General features: G+C 38.0%; 1 protein-coding gene across 1 annotated transcript; it reads right to left on the minus strand.

Moving 5' to 3' along the window:
• Nucleotides 1–569: 569 nt before the first annotated feature.
• Nucleotides 570–10273, minus strand: LOC122008480 (probable E3 ubiquitin-protein ligase HIP1). The gene is made up of 6 exons (XM_042564226.1): nt 9939–10273; nt 3219–4964; nt 1892–1942; nt 1201–1299; nt 975–1106; nt 570–900 (listed from the first exon to the last, which is right to left on the minus strand). The coding sequence occupies exons 2-6, from the start codon at nt 4944–4946 to the stop codon at nt 769–771; spliced, it is 2142 nt and encodes a 713-aa protein (XP_042420160.1). The 5' UTR covers nt 4947–4964; nt 9939–10273; the 3' UTR covers nt 570–768.
• Between the last annotated feature and the right edge of the window lie 388 nt (nt 10274–10661).

Here is a 10661-nt window from a genome sequence, read left to right on the forward strand (position 1 = left end):
AGGATTCGGCCTCCGCTCGGCCTCTTCACTCGGCTTAAGAGTTCGGTCTGGCTGTATGCCTAGCATATCCAATTAGACCATAGGTCTGAGCGGCTAAGCCATTCGACTAAAACATGTAACCGTGCTAGCCCACCCCGAGTGACTTAACGGACTCAGCTTTGAAGGGCACTTATATGGATCGAGATTTCATCAATCCTGAGGGACTCGGGTTTCGATTGGACCTCTAATCCGATCGGCTAGACCACTCAGTCAAAACATCTGACCGTGCCTACCCCGAGTGTTGGCCTCTCCTTTATTTTGACTGCCACATCCCAAGCTTTCCTAACTTTGAGTTGGACTGTAGGGCCCCACATTACTCGGTATATCAACTTCAAACCGATAAATGGTCCGGTTATAGAATTCATCGACAAGGTTGCATTCTATCGAATCATAATGCTATAAAGTTTAATAACACAAACTCTTCAATAGCATCAGTCTTCAGGATTGCAAGACGACAGCCACCCTACTACCCGCTCGGCAATGAAACATACAACCTCGAAAGACCCACCATCGAAAGACCTATTTCTCCATATTTCGAACAGTTTAGAGTTTGCTTGATTATTGAAAAAGGTAGGGTAGTTTCAGTCAATTGGCTCCAATTCGAGCCATTGGCAAAATTTGACAGTTGGAATCTTTGCAAATAAAGCAGTTTAGCACTTGATTTTAGGTTACAATAATCCAATGCGACGAATCAAGTTATTTGAGGAGGATCCTCGATCGAGTTTTATATCATGTGTGAAGAGCACTATTTTTGCAAATGGGGCAGAGATTCTTGTGCATTAGCCACTGCTTAATGCAGGCTGTGTGGAAGTTGTGCCCGCAATCCAAGATCCCGAGTTCATCGCCTTCAACATATTCTTCCTGAGACGATCGAAGAGTAAGATTCCATCAGTTACTGGGTACTTTTCGATAAGGTTGAATAATTAGACAAATACCTGGCAGATGCAACATGGTTCATCATGTTCCATAGTTGATGAATGCTTTTGCTGCTTCAGACACTTGATAACTTTTTCCTCGTTCAATCCGGTGCAGACATCGCCTATCCTCTCTTCCAATGCCAAGAGTTCCTATAACCAAGTATGAACTTGGATTCAACGAAATATCTCAACAGGAAAAAGAAAAGTCGTTGGAGCCAGATGAAATCAGACTATTAGTTCATACCTCATACGACATATTATCAACATCAAGACGCATGTCTCTGTGCCTATCATGCAAATCACTGCCCGCCAAAATTAGAGTCTGATCAAGGATAACGACATCCTGGAAAGTTAAGATCAAGCCTATCAAACCACACAAAATGGAAACGTACGGTATGTTTGCAAAATCCTTGAGATATAAAGTCAATATCGACAAATTCAAATAACAGAAAGATTAACATGACTAACAGACCTCTACGCAAACCACATCGGTGACTGAACATATTAAAACTGCATAAACCTATCTTCAAATGTTGAAATTTAGCACACTTTATCTAACAGATGCAAAGAATGTAGGAAAATCAATCTTTGCTAATTATTTGAGTATGATCATGTCACATAGAGCATGCGATAAAAATTCTATGGGACAACAGATTGATTCTCTTCAAACCAATTGGCTTTTCAAATACAGTGGCTGTCGACGTGCCAATCTAAAGAGGTTAATGCCGTGTTAAAAGCTAGTTAAATGCATTATATATACAACAACATTACCATTATTAGTTCGCCTGCCAACTTTATGGTAACAAACTTGGTGAGTGATAGAACAATTGGGCTTCATAACCTTATCCATTTGAATCATATCTATTCTTTGAAAAAAAATGCAGTCTTACTAGTTGCTACTCGATACTGTATGATAAAATTGATAAAACACTCACCTCAAGTCGAAGACCATCCCCTCGGCGCAAGGATTCCAATGCATGACGGATCTGATAGCAGAAATATATGTAAGTACATTGTGAAAAAATTATATAACTTCGACAGAGATGTTTCAGCCATAAAGATAATAGTGCCATTAGAGCATTAACACTAATAAACACTGCGAGCATCATCAATTATAAATGCTAGTATAAAAGTGTAGATTGAGCTTTCCTGCATAGTTTAAGCTTTGCAACAAGTGACCAATCAATCAAACTTAAAGGAGTAGTTCTCACCTTCAATTCATGCTATGGTCAGCAATTAAAAATGTTGTATCTTAGTTCCCTCCTCATTTCAACATTGCAGGAACTATACCTATCCTTCTCTTGTTCTATTATTGTCTTCTCGTCTTCTATTTCATCCATAGCATTCTAACATTTTCCTCTTCACAACCACAACTTATGATTTCTACTGCCACTCAACATCATGCTGCCTTACCCTTCCACATTCTCAATGTCAATATGAACTCAAAATTGATCACAAAGAACTACAAGTGAATAAGATTGAGCAAACTGGACTTAGCCTGGGTTGGCTCAATTAAAAGTCTTCCAGCCTCATACAATGGTGGGCATACTTTGGAGATCGAGCAAGCTTGAATTACATTTTTAGTGCTCTTGCACACACAATTTGACCCCAAACAGGGTAACTAAACAATTAGAATTTAGATAGCCTTAAAAGGCCAATAGACTCCACTGGTGATTTATCTAGTAGATAATTTAAGTATGTCTACAACCTAACAACAAGGAGACTCATTTTTCCCTCCATATGTTCCATGTTTGGGAAGATTGAATCGTCTTATGAACACCCTAATAAACAAAGTGGGGAGTTGGTTATATTAAGTGAGCAGAACCAACTGTTTCTCATCATATCTTGAAGTAAATCTGGTTTTGTTTGCAGAAACATGCGCCAGAACAAACTAGGTGAACAGGAAAAACTACAGCACACGTCAAACAGATCAAGGTTTGACATGGCCATTAGAGATCAATGTAGTAATCAGCATTCAAGTATCACAGCATAGGCATGACAGAAATAGATGAAGAGTCAATTGTATCTCTATTTTCTTTTGAGTTGAATCACTGTTAATTCTATATTGTTCAACAGTAGACATGATAAATAGAATTACAAATTGTTAAGAAATAATTATATTTGAAAGTGAAAACTATTTCCTAGGTGATCAAAAGAAACAAAGCAAAAGTGAAATCATAATGTAATAAAAATAGAATCAAGAAAGGATAGTCAGCATCAAAGTTCTCTTGAATTATAAAAAAATATGCGATTAACAAATACCTCTGACAACATCCTACTTCTCTCCTCCCCTGCAGCCGTTAAATTTCTCAGAGATATGGGAGCACTAAAAAGGCCATGATTGCGCCTTCTCAACAAATTTGGTGACCTAGCATGTGATGTTGGTGGTGGGCCACGCAAACTTGCTCTAATCTGAGCTACCTCCTGTGAGCTCAAAGAATGACCAGAATGTTGTGGAGGGAAGTTAATGCCCTGGCCTCCAGATTCAGAGCTTCCAGGTTGAAACAAAGGTCGATAAGTAGCTTCTGCTAAGGGTTGAGAAAATTGTGTAGGATTTTGACGAGGTACCCAAGAAGATCCTAATGTTGGATGCAACCCTGAGCTTGTACCAGCCTGTGAATTCATAGCCATGTTTACAATTCTACCATCTAAGTTCCTGTTTGTGCGATGTTGTGACATGTTCCTTACACTTGTTGCAGGAACAAGTTCCAAATTGCTGCGAGCCAACATATTACTAGACTGGTTCGCCTCTCTTGCAGCAAAACTTCTGTCCTCCGCACTAAATGAGCCTGATGATGTACCAATTCTTGAATTTGAAGGTCCACTCCATGGAAAATGATATACAATTTGGGGTAGACCAGGAACAACTGGTATAAGAGGTTGGTTTTGAGAACTTGTAGGAGGTAGTACTTGTGTCGGCTCAAGAGACTGATTTGGTGAGATACTAAAAGAAGGTGGTTGATTATATAGCCAGGAATCTGATTGCCTAGTAGTATTTACTAACCATGAATTGGGATGTGCCAAAGCAGGGTTAATTCTCACACGGTGATTCCTCCGTGAGGTCTCTGCATGCCCTGCTGTACTTGGTGAGGCATAGCAATCAGAGGCGACTCCTCTTGCCAAAGTAGCAGGATACTCTTCAGGAGGAGGTGCAATAGAAGGATACTCTGCAGAGCTAGAAATGCTTGTAGTCACAGGATTATATATATGAGAATACAGAAAACTACTGTCCCCTTGCTGAGAAGAGCTTGCATTTGCACTTACTGAAGACTGTCCAAGGAAACCTTCACTGTTCTTTCTCTTGCAGGAAATGCGTCGTTCATCCAATAAATTTTCTGGTCTGTCATCATCTTCCCTCAAAAGACCAACATTCTCAGAACTTTCACCAGAAATGGATAAATCAATTGGCACAGAAACACTTTCACCATCAAACAAACCCAACATATAAGGAGGATGGGATAGTACTGACTCTGAGAGATCGTTGCCTGAACCAACTTGAGCAGCAGCAATCTCTCTGTTCTGCTGCAAATTGTTGAACCGAGGATTATTTTGTGGAAAGGATGGGATACCATCAACCTGAGCAACATTAAGACTTCTATTGGCAGTATCCAATGAAAGAATAGGAGAGCCATAAGAATGATTTTCTTCTATCGTAGGCCCCCTTCGAGAAGTAATTGTTATAGATGGTGTCCAGCCATGCTCCCTTTTATTATCTTCACGGATACCTTGTTGATGGTGTTGACTAGAAGAACTAGAGCCTCTTGAGCCCCAAATACTCAATTGAGCATCATCTTGATTAGCCATGTTTAGGCATGGAATATTTATATCTTCAGGTGATGCTGTCCGACCTGTCATACTCTGAACCTCTGTTGGATTGAAAAGCATGTTATTCCACAAAACTCGCTGATTCATCGCGCTGCTTGAACTGGAACCAGGTTTAAATTCAAATGAATCGTCATAGGGTTGAGCAAAGTTCTTTTGATCTGGCATTAAAGCAAATTGAACCTCCTGTTTAAGAAAAATAGCATCAGTGGAGAAGATACAAAATTTTTTGTGCATAAAATAACAAAAACTCTTTAAATAGTTAAATTCAACCATGGTAATTGTAAACATTAATGAGATGGAAAATAAGCTTATGTCATGATACACAAGCAGTCCAACAAATTTTGATGCTATAACACATTGGAATAACATGATATGTAACTCCAATGAGGATATGTAGCTCCAGTGAGTGGTTACATAACTACATTATATGCCTCTATCAGTTATATTTCTTCCATTCTCACTCTAAGAATCAAATCTGGTCCATTGTTTCCTAGGAGTCAACTTCATTGTTTAACCTTTGTTATTTATCATGATCAAGCAAATCAACTCTTTATACTTCTATTATTACTTGATACTTAATCATGATGATGACTTATTTAACCATCAGACTAGCTTGACTTTTATAAGTTATTTCTTAAACCAAATAAACTGTTATGGAAATAATTAACAAGGAGTTTTGAGAAGAGATCAAGTACACATATGCATATTGCATATCAGCTGGCTCCTGATCGAACAATGCACTACCCAGATAACTACATAGAAACATGGTCAACATGTCTATCATGGATTGATACAGCGTTACCAATTAAAAGAGAATAATGATTTGGGTAAATTGATAAATCTACCACATACTTTATCTGTTTTAACAATCTATCAAGAACTTTCAAAATTTAAAAAAACTATCGAGTATTTGTAAAATTCATAACATCCATCTTCCTCATTTTCCGTCAAATTGTTATTAGTTGCAGATGAGTCATCAAGTCGCATCATCAGATTATCCACATCACCTCTCTAATCAATTATATCATTTTATTTTTTTTAAAACTAACCAAATAAATCCCTTACAAAGGTTTTGTAAGGTTTATAAGGAGTTTATTTGGTGTAGGTATAAAAAATGAAATGAAATGATATGACTACTTGCGAAGTAATGTGAATTGTGAAGTAGATATGTTGATGACATGGTGATGTAGGAGCGTCTAGCAGCACCACCAATTTATGTCCTCTGATATGGCTATCTTTCCCTTCGAGTTGTGACAAGAAGAAAATGAAGCTACCAACCTCCCTTTTGGGCCTTGAAGAAGAACGATCGAGACTACCGACAAGGAAGATGACTTGCCCACGACCTCCTGATGTAGTTGTGCTCTATTTGGAGTTCGGATGAGGCGGAATCGGCTTTCTAGTGGCCGACACGGCCAAGCCATGCCCAAGGGAATGACCGTGTTGCGGCGTCATGATTCACGTGAACCGAGTCTCCAAAACTCTAGATTTGGTCTTTTGACTTTTCTTTTATTTGTTTTGAATTTTTAGAATTAGTTTTCTTTTCTAAAAAATAATTTAGATTTTATCTATTTTTAGGATTAATTTTCTTTCCTTAAAGTTAGTTTAGATTTTTATCTTTTTTTCAAGATTAGTTATTTTTATTTTTTCTTTTTTCTGTTGCGACTTTTTCTTATTTCTCAGGTTATTTAAACAAGAGTTAGAGCTCTTGTAAAAACATGTTAATGTTGATGTTAATGTGGAGGTTCATGAATGTTGAGTTTGGTTTTGATTTGAATAAACTATAAAGTTTATTTTCGTTTAAACCTAGAGGCAGCTCCTCTTCGTTGGCAAATCCCCCCTCTTCCTATGCTTTCTCTGTAATTTCTAATTCGAATGTCACACCTAGAGTTCCTTCTCCTATGTCAGTTGGTATCAGAGCCTTAGATCCAATGGATAGTCGTCGTGGTCATGGTCAGATCAAAGCATCCAAGACGAGATACCTAAAGATTTATAGAGACAAGTCACAAAGTTATCACAACGTCTAGCGATACAAGATCTTGAAGATCGTGAGGTACGTGGTCAAGGTAGTGACAGGCAGGTTCCGGCTGAGGAAGTCTCACACTGTGAACATAGTGCTTGAGTTTTTAAAGGTCATAAATTTTTTTATTTTAATTTGGATAAAAATTTCCTTGAGAGAGATATGGATGACAAGATCGAAATAATTGATGATCCAATTTACAATGAAGACGAGATCGAGTCAACTAGTGAGCCAATATATGACGAGGTACTTTATGGTGATGATTGTGAGATTTTGGTCATTCTTGAGATTCCATATGGCAAATTATCTGAGGATGCAGTGCATGTTCCATCAGAGCCGCCCATAAATTTGACCGAGTTAATGTCAAAGGATCTTCTTCCCATCCTACCACTTACAAGACGACTTTTGATTTACCAGCATTCGAGGACTTTTGATCTTGAAGACACATTGAACTCGAGGACGAGTTCTTTTCAACCCGAAGGGTCTGATGTAGAGCATCCAGCAGCACCACCAGTTTATGTCCTTTAATACGGCTATCTTCCCCTTCGAGCTATGACGAGAAGAAAACGACGCTACCAACCTCCCTTTTGGGTCTTGATGAAGGATGATCGAGACTACTGACAAGAAAGATGACTTGTCTGTGACCTCCTGACGTGGTTGTGCTCTATTTGGAGTCCGGACGAGGCGGAATTGGCTTTCCAGTGGTCGACACGCGCCAAGTTATGCCCAAGGGAATGATCGTGTTGCGGTGTCATGGTTCACGTGAACTGGGTCTCCAAAACTCTAGATTTGGTTTTTTAACTTTTCTTTTATTTGTTTCAAATTTTTAGAATTAGTTTTCTTTTCTAAAAATTAATTTAGATTTTATCTCTTTTTTAGGATTAATTTTATTTTCTTAAAGTTAGTTTAGATTTTTATCTTTTTTTAAGATTAGTTTTTTTTACTTTTTCTTTTTCTATTGCGACTTTTTCTTATTTCTTAGGTTATTTAAACAAGAGTTAGAACTCTTGTAAAAAACATGTTGATGGTGATGTGGAGGTTCATGAATGTTGAGTTTGGCTTTGATTTGAATAAAGTTTATTTTCGTTTAAACCTAGAGGTAGCTCCTCTTCGTTGGCGAATTCCCCCTCTTCCTTCGCTTTCTCTGCAATCTCTAATTCGAACGTCGCACCCAGAGTTCCTTCTCTTGTGTCACATGGCATGTTGGCATGTCAGCAACTAACAACTTAAATATAAAATAAATGGCATCATAGGTTTGTTGCAAATTTAACAAGCATGTGATAGAGTTGTTAACTTTACCCTAATGATTCATGATAAAGAGAAAATTTGTGAACCAAAAAAAACTTGTGAACCAAAAAATATAGAGAGAAATGTGTGAAAGAACAATATGTTTTTTTGGCATCTAACAAACTGAAATTTGAACAAAAAACCTCCCCTAGAAACGACTAGGCATAAATAGACACAATGAAAGAAATCACATGAAAGGTGCAATCATAGTTATATTCCAATTCACTCAGACAATAGAGACAAGGATTAAGCTACGAACTAAAATAAGAAATGTTTTGGCTTAAAATATATGGAAAATGATTGCTATGAGAATTTCCATCAAGATGTTAGTAAATAAACCAAAATACACAGGATTAAGCTACCAGCCAAAATAAGGAAAGCCTTGAATCAAAATATATGGAAAATGACATCTTTGAGAATTCCTATCAATATGTTAGTAACCAAAATACACACAAAACAGATCATGTAAAAAATTCTTTTGTTTAAGACTAAGGAGGTGTTAACATGAAGAAACAGAAGTCCATCGATGAAATTAAAAGCTCCATATCAGGTCTGGTGAATGAACCATTGCATGAGTTAACAAATTTCTCAATTGAGGATGAAAGTGTGTCCCCCATGTATGCTGAAGTAAATAACAGAACATAATTAACAGCATATGTAGAAGAAAAGTAACCCCACCATTTTTCACACCTCAAGCAAATTAAATTTGCCTATGGCAACCAAAGATATAATTTCCAGTCCATTCTTTAATTATGATTCACTATGCCTTCTTTGCACATACAATGAACAAGTTCAAGTTAGCCACAACAACCTTTGCACTTTCTGATTTTCTAAAAGATTCTGTTGATAAATTCATCGCCTAGAACCATGTTGCCCTATCTTGCTTGTCTTGTATCAGAAGATGGTGGGTTGTATGCATCATGGACAAGATTAGACTAATTATCTATGATGAACATAAGGAATTAATGCAGACCTTCTCTTCTAGGTAAAACCAGGAGAAAACAAAAAATCTATAAGCAAGGACTGTCCAGGGTTCAAATGGCAATCTATCTATGTTATGAATGTGATCTTCAGTGAATCCAAGACAGCTTAGAATTTCAGATAAAATGTGAAGTTATATTGAATATATGGTATCACAGGTGTGAATGAATTGGATTCAGCAATACCAGTTGCTTCTCAAATTTGTAAGCTTCAAATTTTAAATATTTGTCAAGCTTGAAAATAAAACTCAAGGGCGCCAACAGATTACTCAGCTAAAATGATTCACAAGAAAAAAAAAGAGATGCCGTACTACGCAATCAAGCCCTAAATTCCAGATTTTGTCCAATCAAGGAAATGCATGTTAAGCTTGATAATAAAAAAAACATAAGTGACGGGCAGATTATTCTGTTAAAATTGTTCGCCACGAAAGAGGAGAGGTCGCGCTACGCAATCAAGCTCAAACCAAGCAACCCTATAAGTATAACAAAACGTCTTCAAGATTTTGTCCATCAAGAAAAAAAGATGAAGCCTTTCCAACAAACTGCTATAAGTATAACAAGCTAGAAATTTCTTCCCGAGTCAAAAGTCCATCTTGTATACAGAATTTTAAAAGAAACGTAAAAAAAATATAACAAACCCAGGAAATCCCCAACAAACTACCACATCAGGAAAAAAAAATAAAGAAACAAAATTCAACAAACCGAATCGATGATCGATGGAAACAAACGTCTTCAAGACAAGCAGATCCGTCCAAGAAATTTCACAAAGAAAGGATTTGCGAGGACTTTTCTTCTCAAGCACAAGACAGAATTCCCTATTAAAAAAAAACCCGACTTTTATGTTTGGATTCTAGTCGATTAACGAGAGCGCACCTGGTTAAGACGGATAAACCGAAGCCGACCAAGCGGCACGGGATCGGCCCCCTTTTAAGAAAACCAAGCAACCCCTCTCCGCCCTCTCCTCTCCACTCCTTCCTATCCTGTGCGATCAACTACTCGATCGACGAAGGCGTCCGCGCAGACGGGGAACAAGAGATCGATTTGTGGAGAAGCGCGAGAGAGGGATGATGGTTGACGGATGGATGGTCGGAGAACGAACAGTAAGAAGCCAACAAGGGACGGAAAATATAAATTATAAAAAATATTCTTTTCCTAATTTTGAATTTAAATTGGTAAATTCTCGCTCACATCCAACAAACTGCCGCTGCGAGGACAGCGTTCACAGTTGCACGCCCACTTATTAGCTGGACTCGAAGGTCCACACCAATGTATTGGATAAGACGACACGTGGATCGATCCGGTAGCTGTTTACTGACTCTGTCACGAGCGTGAGCTGAGTCCATGTGAACCCGCAGAGCCACGTGCTTCGGATGGGTAACGTTTTGGGTACATGTTCAATGATGTCCAACTGTTCCCGCCTGGTCAGAGCTCGGGCCCCACATGGACGATGCTTGCAGAAATCTAATTGGCTGAAGCTAGTCGGGCCCACATAAAGGCAAGGAAAAAATAATCATAAAATTAATTAAAGGATAAGTAATTATTTTATTATTAAATTTATTTAGTGTTATTGTGGTCCTCTCACGTGATGGACCGTCG

Source organism: Zingiber officinale, chromosome 8A, assembly GCF_018446385.1.
Source record: "Zingiber officinale cultivar Zhangliang chromosome 8A, Zo_v1.1, whole genome shotgun sequence".
Classification (NCBI taxonomy): Eukaryota; Viridiplantae; Streptophyta; class Magnoliopsida; order Zingiberales; family Zingiberaceae; genus Zingiber; species Zingiber officinale.